Below are 22,028 nucleotides of genomic sequence, written 5' to 3' on the forward strand. Positions count from 1 at the left end.
TAAAATTTGCATAAGTCAGCTTAACATTTATTGCTCACGTCTTTTGAATAGAAAATATGAATGAGCTTAAGGAAAGGGAAATAAAGTTTTATAGTCAAATGTACAATTTGGTATCGTCATACTTTTTCGATTGATACAAATTTTTCTGAAAATAACTAAACAATTTATTTTTTATAATCGAAATTATAATTAGTGAGCATGAGAGAAAGTGGTGTGTAAAACAAAATATGTATGAGAAAAAAATAAGTCGCTTATGAAAGGAAATATTTCTAAATGCTTAAGAAATGAGGTTAAAGTAAAACGTGAATTACAAAATAAATTGAGGCAAGAACTGTCTTCCTTTTAATTTTTTATACCTGTTTTATACATTTTTTATGTTCTCTTCCCCTATTGTCCTTTTCCCGATTTTACTTCCTTTTGATTTTTCCTGTAATTTTTCTTCTCCGTTTATTTAACTTTTTTCTTTTTTTTAATTTTTCGTTTTATTTTTATTTCTAAACCTTTTTCTTTTTTTCTTCTTCTTCTCACCTTTTTCTTCTTTTTTTAATTTTTCACTTTTTTAGTTTCCTCTTATGTGTTTCTTCGCCCTCACTTCTTTTGTTTTGTTTTTTTCTTTTTTTTTTAAATTTTAAAATAAAAGTGAAGAAAAATCAAACGAAAAAATGCTTTACTCTTGTCTTTTTATGTAATTTTTTTACTATTTTTATTGGTAAATTTATTTTTATTGCATTTCGAATTTTTATTTTTCGTTTTGCCTCTTATTTTCTTTTATCATCCCCTTTTATTTTTTATTTCTGAGTTGTTGGTGTTCTTTCTTCTGTAATTTTGTTTTCCATTTCCTTTTGTGATTTTGTTTTCCAAATCCTTACCTCCATCCATTTTCCATGCATTTTTTTCAATCTTTTTCCTTATTTTCCCTTTTTCTTTCAATTTCATTCTTCTTCCTTGTTTACCCTTTAATTTTTGTTTCTCTCTTTCTCTGTGTCTTCTTCTTTCCTTCGCCCTTCGTTTCCTTTTTAACAAGCTTATATTAGCTTCACTTGTTTATATTGTGACGAATTTACTGCAAATCCTCTTATTTGCAACCTTCTGCTAAGTTCGAATCACTAAACTGTTGAATAAATAACTCCAATATTTAATAATGTAAAATGGCCTTTACTAAATGACTTCACAATAAATAACTCTGCTATTGCCCGACAGATAGCGTGCTTAATCGAAACTGAATTATTGCGCCTCGACTGTTGTTGCCTTTTAAACTCTCTGATTTCCTCGTTCGCATCTTCTAGGCGCTTCCATTTCCAGAATCTACTATCTCAGATATATGCGTGTGGTCGTGCGTTGCTTCTCAGCTGCGTGTACGTACATATGTGTAGACATAATGATTGATTCGTTTATGTAGATACAAGTGACATGAGCAAATAGCGGGAACCTGGACGCAGGGACAACAGTAGGCTCTTAAGAAATGAGAAATATGGAACGCCACCCTGAAGTAATGCGAAAGTGGTGCCGGGGTGGGTGACGGTTCCAGAACGGGGCTGTTTTTTAGTCTACGGACACACGGTTGCTGCGACGGCAGCAATTGTGGTGCATTAGGCATTTTTCAGCCTCCCCGCAAAAAAAAAAAAAAAAAAAAAGTGACTGTCTGCTTTATTGTTGTTGTGACTTCATTTACTTAGCATCAGACTAGGGATGTGAGTATCACTTAGTGTCACTCATATTCGTCACAACATGCTTATTTGTAACTCTATAGGCTAGGAGAGTTAAATCCATCTAGCGGCAATTATTGAAGACTGCAAGTGGTTAAATAACTCGCTACAAAACGAGTTGTGCTTAATAGCGGATACACGAACCTCTGTCCTACGTCGTGTTTTTTAGTTTTTTGGAACTATATTTATGTCATTTCCTTTACTTTATGTCTCCCTTTTCTTTGATAAAATTCATATTTCTCCTGTTGTTGTTGTTGTTGTTGCTTTCCCCGTTTCAGTACTTCTTATTTTCATTTTACTTTGGCTTTTCCTTTTCCAAATCCAACATTCCTTTTATTTTCCTTTGCCTTTTCTTGTACCTTTTTCTTTATCTTCTTTTTCCTTTCATTTTCACCCAGTTTTTTCCTTAAGTTCTCACTTTTAATTTTATCTTTCCTTTCTTTTTTACCTCTTCTTTTTTCACTTGATTTTAATTTTCGTTTTCCTTTTTACCCTTTAATTTTTATTTTGCTTTATCTTTTCAATTTTATGTTATCTCTCTTTTTGTTTTTATGTGCATTTTTCTTCCTCTTCTTTTTTCTATTTCTGGTTATCACTCTAGTTCTTGTTTTCCTTCTTTTTCTTCCTCTTTCCTTTTCGCTTCCTCTTTTTGTGTCTCTTTGTTTACTCTTTCCTTAACTTCCCTTTCACTTTCTCATTTTCCTTATAATTATCCCTTTACTTTTCGCTTTCCTCCTCTCTCACCCTGGTTGCTTTCATTTCGATATCACATATGGCTCGAATTGGTATCTGTAAACTAAGGTGTTTTTTTTTCTAAATTCGAGTTGATATCTATCAATCTGTCAATTACGTAATTACACATTAACGACGAGTGCTTTACTTTTTTCTTTCCTTCTTTCACACCATATCTTTGACATGTATGTAATTATATTGTCACTTATTATTATGCAATTTATCTAAAAATGTCCCGACAGACCCTCGTCAGAGTACTGTGCTGGTATATTTCAACAATGATTGGTTATTTAAGAAAAGGTAATTTATAAATAGGCCGAGTTTTTTTTTTATTGTAGCAGGTAAAAATCCACTTGTACCGTTTCAAACATGTATTATTACGTTGCCATCCAAACTGTTGCCTTTTTAATTTTTTCCCCCCATAGCGCATTACTGACTACAGTTATTATCATATTAAATATAGGTCTACTTACTTTCAACGGTAAATTGTACGGCAACAATAGGCTGAACGTAACCTTCTATATTTTTGAATGGGAAATAATAGCCTGGGAAACCCATACGTGGATAGTAATCACGGGCCTTAATATTTTCAACATCAGCAGGATTTTCACCTTCGCACGAGATCCAAACGACATTGGTCTAGAAATTTGAAATATAGAAACAAAAAGTTTTGTTTATTGATTGATGAAAAAGAAATGAAAAATGTTTTTAAATAAAAAAAAAAAATTATTTTCAACGTATTTTTTTAAATTTATTAATCTAATTAAAAAAAAAACATTATAGTGGCGTTACAATATTTTTATATTTTTGTTAATAATTTTTTAGTAGATTTTGTTTTTAATTTACTTAGTTGTTAGTGGTGTTTTAATTTTTTGTTTACTAAATTGTTAATATTGCTAAAACGTCTAGTGAAATGTTTTTTGTAGCTAAAAACCATTTTTTTTTTTTTTTTTTAATTATTCTTTCAGTAGTTTTTAATCCTTGTAATTTTTGATAAAGGCCGGGTATTAAAAAATAGCCAATTTCAGTCCACTTATTTTTTTTATAAAAGTAAAACTAAATTATTTAATTTTGTTTTAGGTAATAATACTGACTTTTAAATTTTTGTTTTTATGAAAATACTTCTTTCGCTTAAAGAAATTTTAATAATTTTTTAAATATATTTATTAATTTAATTTATTTATTTATTGGGATAGTACAATTTTAAACAGAAGTTTGGTTTATTGAATTAAAATCTTTTTCTTTGGATTTATGTAAAATTAATTATTTTAATTTTATGACGTTTACATTTTTTTACAAATACATATCTGCCATATTTTTTAGTTAGTTTATTTTTAATTACTAATTTATTTACTTAAATTGTTTTATCTTGAAACTCAGTTAATATTTTTTTTAATTATTGATAATTCTTGAATTTGCTCCGATTTCTTCTTAATTATTATTATTGTAAATTTTTTATAAAACTTTAACTAAAAGTATTATTTGATTTTTTAGTAATCGGGGATTGCCCATATTGCTTTTTTTTTAAATGTATGAAAACATTTATTTGAAGCAATTTTTTAATTTTATAATTTATTTAATAATTTGGGAAAAAAATTTTTTTTTTTTTTTTTAAATTTTTCCCAAATTATTAAATAAATTAAAAGTATTATTTTTTTTTTTAGCTTAAATCGAACCTTTCAAACTTTCGATACTTTCTTTTACCAATTCGTAAAATTTTATGTTGGAATTTATATTGTTTTCAGTAATTATATATATGTATTTATCTGTTTTTTTTTTGGTGTAAAATTTGTATATTCAGCTTTTATTATTTTTAGTTTTTAATATTTTAAAAAGTTTTTTATTTGACATTTATTTAAAAGTTAGCTTAAATATATTGTTTACAATAAAATATGCAAGTTCTTGCATTGTGTTCCATTTTATAAATTTTTGGTTTATGTAGCTATAAGGTAAGATTTTAAAATAAAAAATTTTTTTTAATCATTTTTAATTTTTAATCATATGTTTTCGTTATTATTATTTTTGTTTATTAAAATTTTTTTTTATTATTTTTTTTTTATACTTAGTTAATAGTTTTTTGTTGCTGAATTCAAATATTTAGTTTTTAATATTTTTGTATACTTTTTAATTTATTTTTAACAATAATTGCAAAATTCCCTCATTTTGTTCTTATTTTTTTCAATTAATATTTTAATTTTAATATATTTTTATAGCTAAGACTTGTACTTGAAAATTTAGTAATAGTTTGTTCGGTTAAGATAACTTTTTTGTATTTTAGTACTTTTATGTTTTTTATTTATTTATTTTTTTTAATAATTTCACTATTTTTTTTCCTTATCACTCACCTGATTTGGTCGCAAGCTTTGTTTCTCTGTAATGTGATTCTTCAGTTCGATAGGCATTTTATCTGGCAGAGATTTGGAATCGTTGTAAAGAGCTGGTTCCCAGTTGTATATCTGGGTGGTAACAACAAAAAAACAAAATGGCATGTCAAATATAATTTTTATTAATTTCACGATTCCTCACTTCTTACCTTATTCAACTTAAGGAATATGCATGGCCTAGCCTGATGATAACCGAAATTATTCTCCTTTGTGCATGGTGCAAATGCTTTGGCATCAAATGCGCATACTTTACCAGGTGTTGGTGTATTTTCGAATGAACAATTCATTTGATTATGCTTGGGTAATTTTTCGTATGCTATAGGGTGTTAAGAAAATTGTGATGAGTAAACGGTGAAAGAATTTTTTTTTATTTAAAGAAGCTTTTACGAGGGAAATCGAGCTTTGGTAATTACTGACAAATTTTTTTCAAGCTTATAATTGTTTTTTTTCTGTATTAAGTACTTTAAAAATTTATAAAGATACTTATATTAAATAGGTATAAAACCGAATCTACTTTTTGGGTAATTCCATGTCAGGCCGAAATGTTTCAGATTCCAAATTTGGTATTAGACTATGAAATATTCAAGATGAAGACATTTATACCTAAGAATAAGATGCACTATTCTAATATGTCAAGATCGCCAGAAAGACTATGCAGTAATTTAGATACCTGTTGTTAGTAAGGAATTATACAAAACAAAAATAGTACTACCAGGAACAATTTTCATATTTTTTCGTCCTGTTAGTTGGAACAAGACCTAGCATACCGTAATTAAAAGAACAAAAATTTGGAATTTTAAAAAGACAAAATCTTAAGGGAATGCGAAATGAATTTCTTTTTGGGTTCTTTAAATAATTTAAAAACAAGGTTTGAAAAATTTCTAAAAAAACATTTTGAAGACATGAAATTCCGAAGAACCGAAAGTAAACTTTTGGATTTTTTAAAATATTTTAAAAATTGTTTCTTACATATTTTAATCTGTACAAATTTGCAAAACAAATAAAAATTTTTAAGTTTTCCTACAAATTGGCGGAGATGTAGGTCTATGTTTTATGCCGATTTCGAACGGCATCTGAAAAGCAGATGAATTTTCACTGAGAAGCTTTTGGTGGTAGAAATACACTCGGAATGTTTGTCAAATCACTGCCGAGGGGCAGGGAAACACTTTTTTCTAATGGAAAAATTTTTTCCAAATTTTCCATGTTGCTTTGACCGGGAATTGAACCCACGATCTTCGGTGTGTTAAGCGGAGCACGCTACCACCACACCACGGCGGCCGCAAAACAAATGCTCTGAAATATTCGCTTACTTTTATATTGGAATTGAGCATGCAATTTAGGTTTTTGTATTATAAAATTTCGGTTTAAGGTGCATCCTAATGTGCATATACGCTTATACGTTAAAAGCCTTTAAAATTAGCTTATTATACGTTGTCTATGTTCTTAGCATTTTAAATTACGCATACTTATACCTCATACGACTCATACATATATACAATAGTATTACTTAGCAATACGTTAACACTCGCTCACATACATTAGCAAACCTTTTATCTAAAAATAATGCAGCCCCATTATCTAGCCATTTAAGTAGCTATTATAAGTTTAGAATTTTTCTCTGCTCTATCTACAACGCCCACTTACTTTTCGGCACAGCTAAAGCGTATGCCAGATTCATCATAAGAACAACATAAATAGAAATAAAAAACATTTTTTAGATTAACTTAAAGTAATGAATATACACTTATAAACATATATATATATATATATATATATATATATATAAATATTAATGTATGTTTGTTTAATGGTGTCTTCAGTTTATACTTATATTTAAGAATTCATGAGCTTAACACCGGCTTATAATAATTGAATTTCAATTACACTGTGCTACACTGATTTTGAACTTTAATAGCTACCTAGTGTCCGTTGTAGGTCTTGATGAGTAGATCAAGATGCCGTGTTTCAAAATTTTCTAACACCCCGAAATTTTCAAGTTATTGTTGAAAAACTGTTTTTCTTGTACCTCGCGCATTCAAAAATTCGTTACTCCGTCATTTTTCCATCAATTTTTGATTGCTTAACAGTTTTGGAAAGCTGAAGGATAGGGCTTTAAAAATATATATATTTGTCTACACTTTTTATAGCAAATTTTTGAGATTTTTTAAAAGTTATGTAAAATTTTCTCGTTTTTTTTTAATTTTTCAAAGTTTGACGGCGTTTTAATGTATCATTTCTTAAATGAATTATTTTTTTTCTTGAAGAGGTTGAGAGAACATTCTATTTCGAGTAAAAAAAGTACTGGTTGATCAAATTCGGTTGAGAATTGTTGAAATGACAACACTTTTTGTGAACAAGAAAATTCTGCTCTCATCGTAGAATCGATATCGCGCCATGTCAGGATTGAATGTATGATTTCAGTATATTGTCGCCATTGTTTTGAGTATTCTCTATGCTCCGTTTAACCTTTTGTTTATGATTTAATTATGAAACAAAGATAAACAAAATTATTTACTTTTATCATCAAATCATGTGTTAGGAAAAATTGATATGACCACGGTTTTGACAACGGTTTTTCTTGTTTGTGGAAATGAGATACACTGTTATTTAAGTGCTCTCCGAGACATTTGCCTCTTTGCCTCTGTAAGATAAATGACAAGACGAAAGTTAGGATACTGTCATTTTGGTAGAATCAAATCAGTCAGTGGTTGTACGTGTTGCTACAAGGTACTTTTTTAAAAATGTGTGATAAGCGTAATAAGTTTGGTTACGTCTGCGGGTTATTCGTTGATACGAAACATCGTATACAATTAAAAACCAATGCAGCTCTCACAGAAGCTTTCACATCTATTTTTAATCGCGTGTATAGTGAAAATGTTTGGTATGAACCAGAGTATGGATTTCTTCCCTGAAAATCTTGGACAATTCAGTGACGAACAGGGAGAACGGTTCCATCAGGAACTATTAGAGATCGAAAAACGCTTTGTCGGAAAAAGTCAGATCAGAATGCTGGCAAATTATTGCTGGTCTCTAAAACGCGATACTGACGATGTGGCTTATAAACGTAGAAGATCTAGCAAACATTTTTAACAGCTATCGAAATTCGAAGTTTTTTTTTGTATTAAGTACATAACATAAAACAAAATTTTATGTAAATATATTTGCAACTATTTATTTCTTTATTTTTTCTCTCCAACATAGGAGCGAAAAAAAATTACTCGAGAGATGATATATGTAGATAAATAAAAAATATCGAAATTGTTTAAATAATTAAAGTCAATAATTGAAATTTTGTTATAACAAAAAATAATGGGTGGAATAAAAGAAACGATAAGAATGTTCAATACGATGGCAGCGATATACTGAAATCATACATTCAATCCTGACATGGCGCGATATCGATTCTACGATGAGAGCAAAATTTTCTTGTTCACAAAAAGTGTTGTCATTTCAACAATTCTCAACCGAATGTGATCAACTAGTACTTTTTTTACTCGAAATAGAATGTTCTCTCTCTCTCTCTCTCCCTCTTTAAGAAAAAAAATAATTCATTAGAGAAATGGTACATTAAAAAGCCGTCAAACTTTGAAAAATTAAAAAAAACGAGAAAATTTTAGATAACTTTTAAAAAATCTCAAAAATTTGCTATAAAAAGTGTAGACAAATATATATATTTTTAAAGCCCTATCTTTCAGCTTTCCAAAACTGTTAAGCAATCAAAAATTGATGGAAAAATGACGGAGTAACGAATTTTTGAATGCGCGAGGTAGAAGGAAAACAGTTTTTCAACAATAACTTGACATTTTCGGGGTGTTAGAAAATTTTGAAACACGGCATCTTGATCTACTCATCAAGACCTACAACGGACACTAGGTCGCTACAAAAGTTCTTGAGATATTTTTTTTTTTTTTTTGTTGCACTGTGTTATTATGTTTTCTAAGAGAAACTGAAAAGAAAGAAAGCTCTTAGATCATCGGAAACTAGTCGACTGTACACAAATCATAGCTTTAAGATCGAGGTTTTAAAATTGGTTTTGTTCATTCAAAAAAAAAAAAAGTCAAACGATTTAGGCTAACGTTAATGCACGAAAGTTGGTCTGGTTTCTATTGATCATTTCCGTTTTAAAGAACCAGTTCTTCGTCCGGGATGATCTGAGTTATACCCCATCAATGGCTGTTATTTCAGTACAACCATATTTAATTCATATCATCCGTGAACAGTCAAGATGCATATGCAGATCCATGTATGAGGAGGCGAGGAAGTGAAGTAAAAGGGCGGTAGCGGCTGCGGACAGTTATCTGCGTTTAAAACTACGAAATTTTCTTCAGGTCTGGCAGGAAATTACATGTAGAAGTTAACGACTAGTGGGAGTTATGTACTCTTCCTGAATCTGAAGTATCGTTTTGAAAAGAGCCTGACTGTGACAAAGGTTCTTATGGTTGAGCGCCATTAACGCCATCCTATCGTATCATAGAACTCGTTCTAGTTATTGGTTTACTTTGGTGCTAAGGTCTTCCCAATGGCTGCCTTAACTTCTGTGGTGAAGTTTGTCGGGTTCATGCTTGACCATAAGCTGCATATGGCATCAGACAGTAGAGAGATTATTAAATACTAGCCCATCCCAATTGCGCATTTTTTTGTGAACTACCAGTATATTTTCTTGCTGGATTTGTTATTTGGATGTTTTTCCGGCATTTTGATATGACAAGGTTAAGCTAGATTCAGTGGAACAGATGCCAACATAAATCATTCCACAGTCATAACCTTCGATCATAAGGAGTTATTAAAACTACTTCCTCAAATTACTTTTATATGGTTCCTCGAACGCGATACCGAAATCGCCGTCTTCTTTAAAAGAGAACCTTCTTTTCGAGCTCTCACATTAACAGTGACAAAATCGCGTCTGGTTATAAGCTAGCCATAGACAGACATAGTGGGTGCGGCACAGCTTTTGATGCCGTAGGTTGTTGTTGTTGTTGTAGCGATAAGGTTGCTCCCCGAAGGCTTTGGGGAGTGTTATCGATGTGATGGTCCTTTACCGGATACAGATCCGGTACGCTCCGGTACCATAGCACCATTAAGGTGCTAGCCCGACCATCTCGGGAACGATTTATGTGGCCACATTAAACATTCAGGCCATTCCCTCCCTCCCCACCCCCAAGTTCAATGAGGAAAAGGAAAGGTAAGCGGGACGAGATAGAGAACGGGGAAAAGATGGCAATTGGAAAAAAGGAAGAGGATGGAAATCGGAAAAAGCAGAACAAAGACAACGAGAAGGGGAAAGGAAATGAAAGAAAAATGGAAACAGAAAGAGAAAAGAACAAGTAAGGAAGGTTAAGTTCGGGTGTAACCGAATTTTACATACTAAGCTGCCAAATTACAGCCTGCTAAACTTCTAAATTATCTTCTTTTAAAAGTGGGCGGTGCCACGCTCGTTGTCCAAAATTTTACTAATTTTCTATTCTGCGTCATAAGGTCAACCCACCTACCAAGTTTCATTGATTTATCCGTCTTTGGTAATGAATTATTGCCCTTTTTTGGTTTTTCGATATTTCCGATATTGAAAAAGTGGGCGTGGTTATATTCCGATTTCGTTAATTTTAAATAGCGATCTGGGATGAGTGCCCAGAAAATTACATACCGAATTTCATTAAGATACCTCAAAATTTACTCAAGTTATTGTATTTACGGACAGACGGACGGACGGCCGGACGGACATGGCTAAATAAATTTCTTTTTTCGCCCAGATAATTTTGATATATATAAGTCTATATCTATCTCGCTAGCCTTAGACTCCAGCTTTTAGATGTTGCACAGCTATCAGATCTAGAAGTAACAAACAGCATAGATCCGAGGAAAGTTCTAGTATGCACCAAGAGGACAGAGTTAGTTGAAAATATGAGTTCTGGACTTTGATAGGGGCTTTCAACTGGATCATTGAGCAACCCTCTGGTAACACTACGGACTCATTCAATGTAGGGGAGGTTCTCACACACCAGCCAATTCAACCTAACTTTAATTTGCGTCATTGCGAAAAATCAGATATGAAATGTTCGAGCAGTCAGTATTAAAAAGATAAACAGTTTCTTATTTTCACATAAACACTTAACACTTACTACCAACATACACCAAAACACCTAATTTCATTGATATGCATGCACTTTTTTTGTTGTATTAGTTTTTACATTACAAAATACTTACATTGAAGAAAATTGTCAGTTTCATCAACCCAATATTTGAAGTTTTCGGGCCGCGACTTCTCATACCAGATTAAAGTGCTCTCAACATTAGCCTCTGGGGGCATTGGTCGAAAGCCCAGACCTAAAAATATAATAATATTTAAGTTATAAGTTTTGTTATATACCAAATTATGCAGCTAATGGCGTTAAAAAAAAAATTTAATAACTTGAAAGTGTCAATAAAGTTACGTATACGCCCCACTCATTGGCCATAATAAAAATTTGATCGCTGCTTGAAAACAGACCATTAATTAACACTACCAATTTATGTGATTAAAGCCAAGTTAATTACATATGGCAAAAATTCCAGAAAATATGTATGATTATTTTTTTTATGTATGAGGACCACTACGTAAACATGCAATTATAATTCACTGTGTATATGTAACATGAATAACCATACACTGGTCACCCGCTTTTCTTAAGTACTAACCACTTCCATTTGATTGAGGTAATAAGAGTTCAATATACGCACCAAAAATGACGCTAGGCAACATACATACATATTGTAACGAATTTACTGCAATTCCCCTTATTTGCAATCTTCTGCTAACGTTCGTATCGCTAAACTGTTGAATAAATAACTCCAATATTGAATAATGGAAAAATGGCCTTTATTAAAGTAATTCACAATAACACTTATACTTTGCAACGAATAGCTTGCTTAATAACCAAACTGACTGATAGCTTAAATGAAACTGAAACTCGCCTCTACTGTTGTCGCCGTTTTACACTGTCTGATTTCCTCGTTGCATATTTCTAGGCTTTTCTAATTCCAGAACTTACTAGTTAGTTATACATTTCTCAGCTACAACTACAGATGTATAATTCTAATAGCTTCTCTCATACCCCATGTGCTTGTATGTGTGAGCGACAGTTCCACAATTATAATTGCATACTTTTAGGAGCATCTCAGATAAGATATCTGCATGTGTTTGTGCATCTCTTCTCCGCTGCGGGTACGTACATAGGTGTAGACAAAATGATTAAATTATTGATGTGCATTCACGTCACTGCTTAGCATCGGCATAGAGATGGCAGTAACCCTTAGTGTTGCTAACATTCGTAACACTGCCCTCCACCCTAAGTCTGATCGTCCCGATCAGACAAATCTCTCGATCTAAACGCTGCTAGCATCTCAAAATGTTCCACTCTTCTACTTCGTGGTTTCCCAATGGTTTGCATGCGGTAGATGGTGTCACTGATCTTCTTCACAACTTGGTACGGGCCCTCCCAACTGAACCGAAATTTGGATGGTGAGGGTTGTATAACAGTACCAAATCTCCCGCCAAGAAACCTTTCGAATTATTGTTCTCATCGTACCTGTGTTTCATCCTTGTTCTACTCAATACCCTGGTTTGTTCCTTCACACTCTGTTGTTTGGCCAATGAACTACTTCGTAGAGCTTGCGCTGGACGGATTTGCTTTGCATAATCAGTATCGTTCCGACGCTTCACAACAGTAGTGTGCCCTGGCTTGAAACCACCCTTGCATTCTTTCTGCGAAATTCTTTCCTTCGTTTTAGTACGTCCGTTAGGGCTTTTCAATGCCAGTGTTTCTCTCACAGGTACCTTCGGTTTTGATTTGTTTGGCCCATTTTTTCCACCAACCTTTGCTCGATCTACTTTCCTTGACTTTCGTGGTGCCTGTCGAATCTCCTCCACCAGCACTCGCTTACTGCTGAACCCTTTTTCCAAACTGAAGTTAAGTGGCACATCCTTGTTCTTATACTGCATAATCCTTCTCTGCATATCGATCCTGATGTCACAGTCAACTAAGAAATCCACTCCCAATATGACTTCATCAACGATCTCTGCCACAACGAATTTGTGTAGAACCATGACCTCCCCAATTAAGACTTCACATACCACTTCTCCCTGGACTTGGTTATACTCGCCAGTAATCGTACGCAATCTTGCTCCAGGTAATGGCTTTACTTTCCTGTTGACCAAATCAGATCGGATCAAGGCATGAGATGCGCCCGTATCTACAGTCAGCATACGCTCCTTGCCATCTACATTTCCTTTGACGGTAAGACTGCTCGATTTCCTTCCAGTTTGCGAGATAGGTGTCACACGACATTCAATAGCTGGAACAAATTCTCTATCTTTACATTTGACTCGCTCTTGTTTATCTCCTCCAGCTTTGCGTTTACGACCAGCCAAGTAGGAACTACCATGCCCGGTGCTGTAATGACGTGCAATGTGACTTGGGTTACCGCACTTGAAACACTTCACATCTCCGGCATTTTTTTGTTGTAATCACTTCAGTGCTTCCAAAATTATGTCTACCAAATCTGGCCTTTCCACTTTCACGCGATGAGCTTTGTATGCGAGCTTACTCAAAAGTGACGCTGTTTCCTGAGTCAGTGCATGGGATGCCGTTTCAGCAAATGTTGGCTTTGGATTCGCGTATGTGGCACGCTTCGTTTCGACGTCCCATATGCCGTTACTAAAGCTCTGAATCTTTACCCTTTCAGTGTATTCCACGGGTGCGTCCGCATTTGGAAGATGGGCCAATCTTTCAACATCCGAAGCAAACTCCTGTAATGTCTCATTTGCTTTTTGGTAACGGGTTTGCAACTCAATTTGGTATATCTGTTTTCTATGCTCGCTTCCATAACGTCTCTCGACAGCGGCCATCAATACTTCATAGTTGTTCCGCTCTCCATCGGGAATCGTCAGTAGGATTTCGGCTGCTGGCCCCTTCAATGCTACGAATAGAGCAGCAACTTTATCTTCAGCATTCCAGTTGTTCACTGCTGACGTCTTCTCAAATTGAAGCTTGAATACCTCGAAAGGAACAGAGCCGTCAAAAGATGGAGGTTTTACCTTCGGATTGCTCGCTGGAACAGCTGGGCGATTTAGTTGTAACTGTTGCATAAGACCTTTCAACGCTTCCATCTCGGCATCAATTTTGTGCTCGAGTTGTAAAATTTTTGCATCCTGCTCTTCCAGTTTCGCAAAGAGCTGCGATGATACCTGTTCAAAATTTTTGACGACATTCCAGATATACGTGCCTCTTGCGCTTCCAGTTGAGATGACATATATGTCTTCTGTTCTTCCAGCTGAGATGCCATTGTCGATGTTTGTACAGATATTGTGCTCGTTACTGTCTGCGGTGTTTCGTTTTTTTCTTCCATTTTTGTTGTTGTTTTGTCGCTATCATAATGAAAGACATACTCCTCAGTATTGAAGATTCCTTCAAATACCATAGCTACACTTAGTCGTTTTTGTAGCTGAGATTTATTGCCAAAAGTAGCCAATCCACGGACTTCCAACTCCTCCTTCAGTTGCTGGATCGTCAATTCACTCAACTTTGCCATGTCCAAGTTGTATTCCCAATCTTCGGAATTTATTGAACAATTCCTGTTCTGACACCAATTGTAAAGAATTTACTGCAATTCCCCTTATTTGGAATCTTCTGCTAACGTTCGTATCGCTAAACTGTTGAATAAATAACTCCAATATTGAATAATGGAAAAATGGCCTTTATTAAAGTACTTCACAATAACATTTATACTTTGCAATGAATAGCTTGCTTAATAACCAAACTGACTGATAGCTTAAATGAAACTGAAACTCGCCTCTACTGTTGCCGCATTTTTATACTGTCTGATTTCCTCGTTGCATATTTCTAGGCTTTTCTAATTCCAGAACTTACTAGTTAGTTATAAATTTCTCAGCTACAACTACAGATGTATCATTTTTATAGCTTCTCTCATACCCCATGCGCTTATATGTGTGAGCGACACTTCCACAATTATAATTGCATACCTTTAGGAGCATCCCAGATAAGATATCTGCATGTGTTTGAGCATCTCTTCTCCGCTGCGTGTACGTACATAGGTGTAGACAAAATGGTTAAATTATTGATGTGCATTCACGTCACTGCTTAGCATCGGCATAGAGATGGCAGTACGCCTTAGTGTTGCTAACATTCGTAACAATATGGATGGCCTATGGGACAACACTTATTCATATCAACGAAAAAAAACATAGAAAAACGAATTGAAAATACAACTAAACTGTGAGCGTTAAAATTTAAAAGAGCACGCAAATATTTATTTAGTATATGATACGTCATGTTGACTAGACAGTCATAAAAACGTTGGTGGCGCCTCGCAGAACAACAAATTATATTTGCGTATGAATATTTAGAAACATACAAAAATAGTTAATTAAAATTGATGGAAAATACTTTACTTTACTATTCACGTCCTACTTATACTTATCAAGTATAGAACGTGCGAGTCATAGATTATCTGTATTATCACAAGTAATGTGACATCAAATGGGGTGAGTGATGTGACATATTTTGACTCAGCAGAATTTTAGGACAAGATATGTGTGAATATTTATAGAGGATGGTGAAAGTATGGGCACTGCTTGATGTTTTTGTATGATAGAGACATCCCCCAAAGGTTTGTGGAGTGTTATCGATGTTGATAATCCTTTGCCATATATAAGTACGGTACGTTCCGGTAACAAGCACCACTGAAGTATTGCGCTTTTCAACCCCTTAATCCCATGGGTATGACTTAAAAGCTTAAAGTGTGTGCTTTTGCTGTATTTACCTATGCACTCTTAGTAGTTTTTTGAGAAACTTTGATATTTTATGTTATCGATTATATAAGCATTTTGAAAATGTAATTTTTGTCTTTTAAAGAAAGTTTTCGGCGGGTATTTTGATAAATTAACAAAAATTATTCTGCTCTGCTATACGTTTCTTTTGATATTCACATCTTTATCATGGAGTCTGACTTATTTTGTTTTGTTTGTACGATTTTATATACCGTTAATTAGAATCACTCATGAAGGAGTGAAAAATATGGAAAACAGAAACAAATTTGATTCTTGACATAACTAAATATCCGCCAAAGGCTTAATTGCAAAAACAAATACTAATTTAATGCACTGACCCAAACTTTTTATTAATGAAATTTTTTTTTCAAATACTATAATGGAAACAACTGTCGCCTTGTCCGTCCTGATGTCACGTTGTTTAAATTTTTCCCAAATTATTAAATAAACTATAAATTAAAAATTGCTTCAAATAAATGTTTTCATACATTTAAAAGCAAGAAGGGCAACCTCAGTTTAATTCATACAAATTAATTTAGTTTTCAGTTACAATTTTTCATGCTCAAAAAGAAGGAAACCCTCACTAGAATAGGCACTTTGGTGATAGTGTTTACTGCTTAGCCGTACTTCATATTATGCGGAACGTATCTATTGGAGGATTTGCAGCCAGGGATTATATTCGGCTGTATTGCAACGGAGCCTTCCCAATGCCGGGCCACTTTAGGAACGAAGCTCTTTACCACGGCAAGGGGCGCTGCTGGGACGGCAGAATAAAAAGGCAATGTTCGGCTGCAAGTTAGATAGAGGATGTGAAAAGTGAAAATTTGCCAATAACAGATGTGAAAATGTGTGATAAGCCAAAGAGTGGCAACACGACTACTCCAGCTATATCTGGGACGATGAGTGATATTGCCAAGAGAGGTTTAATCTGTGACGCTGGTCAAGGCGAATCCCAATTTTGTTATATGCTTCAAATAGATTTGCATATAGCCGACAGGGGTAGTGTTCCAGCAATTGTTTTCATATCACATTGAGTTCTTAACGTATGACTGAAGGTATGGCTGGAGGGTAATTAACAGGAAATCCTTTCAGACCATGCGTATATCAGCTTCAGCGTCCTCTTAACAGAATGAAGGCGGTAGGAATCTTTGGGATTTAGAAGACAAGTCTGCAAGCGTGAATTTCATACGGCGAAGAGAGTATCGTGAAAAAAAATGTGTGCGAACATCGAGTGCTCCAGCGAAGCAACGCGGTTGAGGAAACTGGAAATAGGGAAAATATAGTCTAAGAAATGAAAAATTAAAGAGAACACGGAGTGGTCACGCTCCTTGAAGTGCTGCTCGACGCACATTTGCCGTCGGGAAATGATGTAGAAGAGCCAGCAGATAGCACTTACACTTCGATCAAGCAGCGTGTAGTGCCGGTCTTTGTGACTGATACCAATACCGAATGTGCGGTGAAGAGTTTTTCGAAGTCTAAATCGCTTGCCATGTGACAAATGTTGATCGTAAAATAACATTCAACTAGTGCATAAGACCGAATCATGTAGCCCTTCCTTGGAGAAAAGATATGTCATCTTCGGGAATGCTCGCTGTCGTATTTGTTTTTATAAAGCATAATCTCATCAAGTAAAGGAAGTGAGGAGGAGTTTAAGTATTGACTTTTTTCAATCTATTCCCAATATTTTCTTGAAATTTTCAGATTAAGACACAATTTTTCATAAGCTGGACTGAAAATTGCCTATTTTAAAAAACCTTTATTTCTAAGGTTGGATTATCTTATAAATTTAAATTTAAGCATGTCCTCTTTAAAAGAATTGTTGTTTTTATTGCTCTCAAGAAGCGCGTCCGTTCCAATTACTTATACCTATACGACACTACTTTATTTTAGCGTATTTTTTCTTGTATTTTATCTTCAATATTTTGTCGCACTCTTCAGTACTGGTGTAAGTGTGTAAACTATATTTCAAAAAACTAACGAAATACAAGGAAAATACAATCTATCTCATTAAAAACAAACGAGTCAGTTTGTATTTCGATGGGTTTTTTTGACATTCGGCCGCTTTTTCATTATTTTTTTCTGACAAATGAAAATTTTGTTTTTAGTTTGAAAATTTAGTGCATAAAAACACAATTAAAATCAACTTTCTTGTGAAAAAAGTGAACCATTAGAGACCGAAATAATTTTCGCGTGTTATTTCCATTGTTTTTATTGTTAAAAGTGTTAATGTAAAAATAAAATGTAAAACATAAACAAAAACATGTCAAACTCACTAATTTTTGGGGAATAGTGGTCTCGCTTTTTCATGATAGAAATTGTTGTTGTGTTTTGAAGTTCCGATAAAGTTTCGTCAGTTTTTTTAGCTTGGAATCCAAGCAAAAATGAAGTAGTGTCATATGCGCTTTAAGTAAAACAATTATACCAGGGCGTATACGTAACTTTGTGGGGCATGGCGGATTTGGACGGAAATTATGGACGTACATAGGGGGGAAATGGGCGTTTCCTTATTCATTAAAAAGAAAAATAAGTTTACAAAGGTGGTAAAAATATAAATTTATATTTTGGCATTATCATCACTCACCTGGATTCGAACCAATCAATCCATCGTCCATTGTCCACTTGGGTTTATCCACATGAAGAGTTTGATAAAACACAGCCAACATGGCAGCGAAAAAACCAGCTAACGCCGCATAGAAAATAATGTAGAAAAATAAAATTTTTGCTGAAATGAGAAGAATGAGAGGGCATACATTAGGGAGGATCGTATATACTTTGGTATTTTAAACAATGTATATATTAGGCAATACATAGGGTCTCATGGATAAGAAGTGAGCTGTTTGCTAAGACTCGATTTGAAGTTGACTAAAAATATGTTTTTGTTGCTTTAACTGTGAGGGGTTTCGGGAAGTTTTGCTGAAGTAACCGAACTTTACCAAATTTCGGTATGAAATTCTATAGTTTTGTCGTTTATGTTATTTTGGCGCTTACGTTCATATAATTCATATCAATTGTTTTATATAAATATATTTAACTGTGAGCATATTTTTTTTTTTTAATTCAGATTTTTTGAAATTTTTTAATTACACCACAATATGTGTGATATCCCAGTGGGTTAGGGGGCTTAGAATATACCTGCGGTAGGTATGCCTGTCGTAAGAGGCGACTAAAATAGCAAATTGATTCAAGGCGTTATGTAGCGCAACCCTTTCAGGTTGCCAGCGCAATATATAGCTTCTCCAACCCAATTGTCAACCTGACCTACCCGTGGCGAATCCTGTTTCATTAACAGCCGAGGCTTTGGCGACCCTGAACTCCTGATGGATCTAGGGGGTAAAAGGGCGGTATGGCCTAGAAGGTTTCATGTGGTCATACCAAATCGTTCCCGAGATGGTCGGGCTAGTACCTTTATGGTGCTTATTACCGGAACGTACAGATCTACATCCGGCAAAGGGCCATCAACATCGATAACACCCTCAAAGGCCTTCGGGGAGTGTCCTTAGTGCTACAGCAACAACAACAAGAACAACAACAGGTGTGATGTTACAAGGATTCAGTTTTGTGCTCATAAAAATACAGAAAGCACTGCAGTAGAGGTTTTATTGCCACAGCAATGCAGCTAATAGTTAAGCTGACAAAGGCAATTGCTAGTTACGGTTGCATAAAACGGAAAATAGTTGCTCGAAGGAACCATAAGTTATCGAAATCAGAGAGCAAAGGCCTTGAAAGACGTGCTATCAATATGTTATGGATGATTTATCGGTTTGTTATCGATGTATTATGGCCGAAACCAAGCGCAGCTTCAGTCTAGGCGAGTCGTTCGATAATTCTGGCAGAAGAACTAAACTGCGGTGGTTCAATCTGTCAATGGAGCGTTCAATTATTGGCCTGTGCTGATTATATTGATTTAAAGGACCTAAACAAAGGCGCTGTGAGTTCTGCCTTCTTTGGATTAGATAAATAAGTAAAGTGGGTCTTGCGATAAATGAGAACAAGACGAAGTACTTGCTTGGCCTTGGCAGCCGCGCCACTGTTGACGGATTTAAATTCGAGACTGTGAAGGATTTCATCTATTTGGAAACCAGCACTAACAGCAATAACAATGCCAATAAATGCTACTTTGGACTGAGTAGGCAATCTAGAAAGTAAAGTACTCTTTCGACGAATAAAAATCATTCTCTATATGTCGCTCAACATACCTGTCCTGATGTATGGCTCGGAATTATGGACGGTGTCGAGAGAAGATGAGATGACTCTTGGAGTGTTCGAGAGAAAAGTTTCCAGAAGACTTATGGTGATGTCCGTGACGGCGACGGCGAATATCGAAGGATGTATAATGATGAGCTGTAAGAGCTTTAAAGAGATGTGACAATAGTGCAGCGAGTAAAACCCCTAAGGCTTCGCTGGCTTGATTATGTTATGCGAATGAACGAAGACGCTTCGGCCAAGAAAGTATTTCAGTCGACACCGCATATTGTAAGCAGAGGAAGCGGGAGGCAACAACTTAGTTCAAAGAGGCAGGTGGAAGAAGACTTGACCTCCTTTGGTGCTCCCAATTAGCGTCAGTTATCGCGAAACAGGGATAGCTGTAGTGATATGTTACGAAACGGTCAAAATCGCTTAGGCAGTTAAGCGCCAGTTAATAATGCTGTTGTTATGGATGTGTTATCTATTTTTTATCGACGTGTTATCGATTTAAAATGTTATAAATTGGTAACGCTAACAAATGTTATCAATGAGTTAACGGTTTTTTATGGGCGATTTATCGGTTACTTAACCAAAACTTATGGATTCATTATCGAAAATTTATCGATTATTTATTTATTTTTTTTTTTATCATACAGCTCTAGGAAAGTTGTTTTCAAAAGCTTGTCGGTTTGTTTTCAAAAAGGATATAGATTTGTTATCATCGTCGGCCCCCGTGGTGTGGTGGTAGCATGTTCCGTCTACCACACCTAAGATCCCGGAAGACCAAACAACAAGCTTTTTTCAATTAGAGAAAAATTGTCTTAGCGTTGTCTCCCCGCGGCATGGGTTTGGCTAAAATTCCGAGTGTATTTTTGTTATGAAAATATCGCATAGCAAATTCATTTGCCTTGTAGCCACCGTTTGGCGTAGAACATGTAGGTCCCGTCCCGACAATTTATATGGAAAATTTAAATGTTGAAAGGAAACTCAAGCGAAATCTTTTCGGAAGTAGATCCCGCCAAAATGTTTTTTTTTTTTTTGTTTTTAATCGAAAGTTTATCGTTTTGCTATCGGAGTTTCACGAATTTGATAACGATTTAGTACTGACGATTCATCGGCTTTCAATATGAAATTGATGACACATCTGTAACCTGTCCTTTAACAGGCCGAGAAGAAACCAGTAAAAAGCCGTTAGCAAATTGAAAACGATAATAAGTCGATAGTAAAATATGCAATAACGTTTCGGTATCTGTGTTACCGATAAGAAGTCTACGAAGTTCTTTTCAAGAGACCCAACATTATTTGGTTATGATAAAGTTACCTCTGTTGTTGTTTAACTTTAACTCCTGGGCGAGCTCTAGTTAAATTACAAGAGCTTTTAACTTTTAAGTTTATTTTTAAAACAAAAATGTCCATTACTTAATTTCGAATTGCTTGCATCGGATTTATAAATTTCCCAGTTTTCAAAATTCTCAACTCACACCGTTAGTTTATTATGCAGATATAGACAGTATTAGTACATAAAGCTCTTTAGCCATCAACTCATACCACAATTTGCTAATCTCTCAAAAAATCTATTAAATTGACATCAAATGCACAAGCAAATTTCGATATAAATTAATTGCTGACAGTAATCAAATTCATTTCTTTCAGCTGCCATCATGATAAACGTCACATAGCAATCAAAATATCCCACACTTACCCCTTTTCGCTTGTATACTCTCTTTCTCTTACCATTTTTTCTTTTACTCCCAAAATATTTTTTGAAATTTGTGCTGTTAAATTTATTTAGTAAAGCTGTGCTTTCACAACCACAAACAAGTTATTGGCAAAGGAAGCCATCTAAAGTCATCGGATATACGAGTACATTTTGGTTTTGTTGTTGGTAACAGCTGCTTTTTGTAAGTTATAGCATACATCTAGCATTTTGCACTATCCCAAAAAGGAAAGCAAGCGGCATGTACGTGTGTGGGTTTAGGGAGTGAATTTGCATTTTAATTGACAAGCTGATATAGGAAAACGATTAATGTTTGCTGATGGGATGCGACAGCGTTTGGCTGCTAGGAATTTTAATAAATCATAGAGATATAAATGGAGGTTAAAATCAAGGATATTTAGAATCCCCATTTTCGATAATCTACCCAGATTTTCCAAAAAGGGGCTTCCAAAAGATCTGAAACGCTCAACAGTTTCTTTTCC

At 34.4% G+C, this 22,028-nt stretch overlaps 1 protein-coding gene across 8 annotated transcripts in view; it reads right to left on the reverse strand.

The window, feature by feature from the left end:
* Positions 1-22,028, reverse strand: part of nrv3 (nervana 3) — a 146,884-nt gene that overhangs the window by 36,875 nt on the left and 87,981 nt on the right. For all 8 annotated transcript variants that reach the window (XM_067764338.1, XM_067764339.1, XM_067764340.1 and 5 more), the window contains exons 3-7: positions 18,226-18,366; positions 11,024-11,143; positions 4,972-5,138; positions 4,784-4,894; positions 2,912-3,077 (exon numbers count right to left, since the gene is read on the reverse strand). In XM_067764338.1, the coding sequence (XP_067620439.1) occupies positions 2,912-3,077; positions 4,784-4,894; positions 4,972-5,138; positions 11,024-11,143; positions 18,226-18,366 (705 nt within the window). The remainder of the gene's footprint in view (positions 1-2,911; positions 3,078-4,783; positions 4,895-4,971; positions 5,139-11,023; positions 11,144-18,225; positions 18,367-22,028) is intronic.

This window comes from Eurosta solidaginis, chromosome 2 (genome assembly GCF_040869045.1).
Source record: "Eurosta solidaginis isolate ZX-2024a chromosome 2, ASM4086904v1, whole genome shotgun sequence".
NCBI lineage: Eukaryota > Metazoa > Arthropoda > Insecta > Diptera > Tephritidae > Eurosta > Eurosta solidaginis.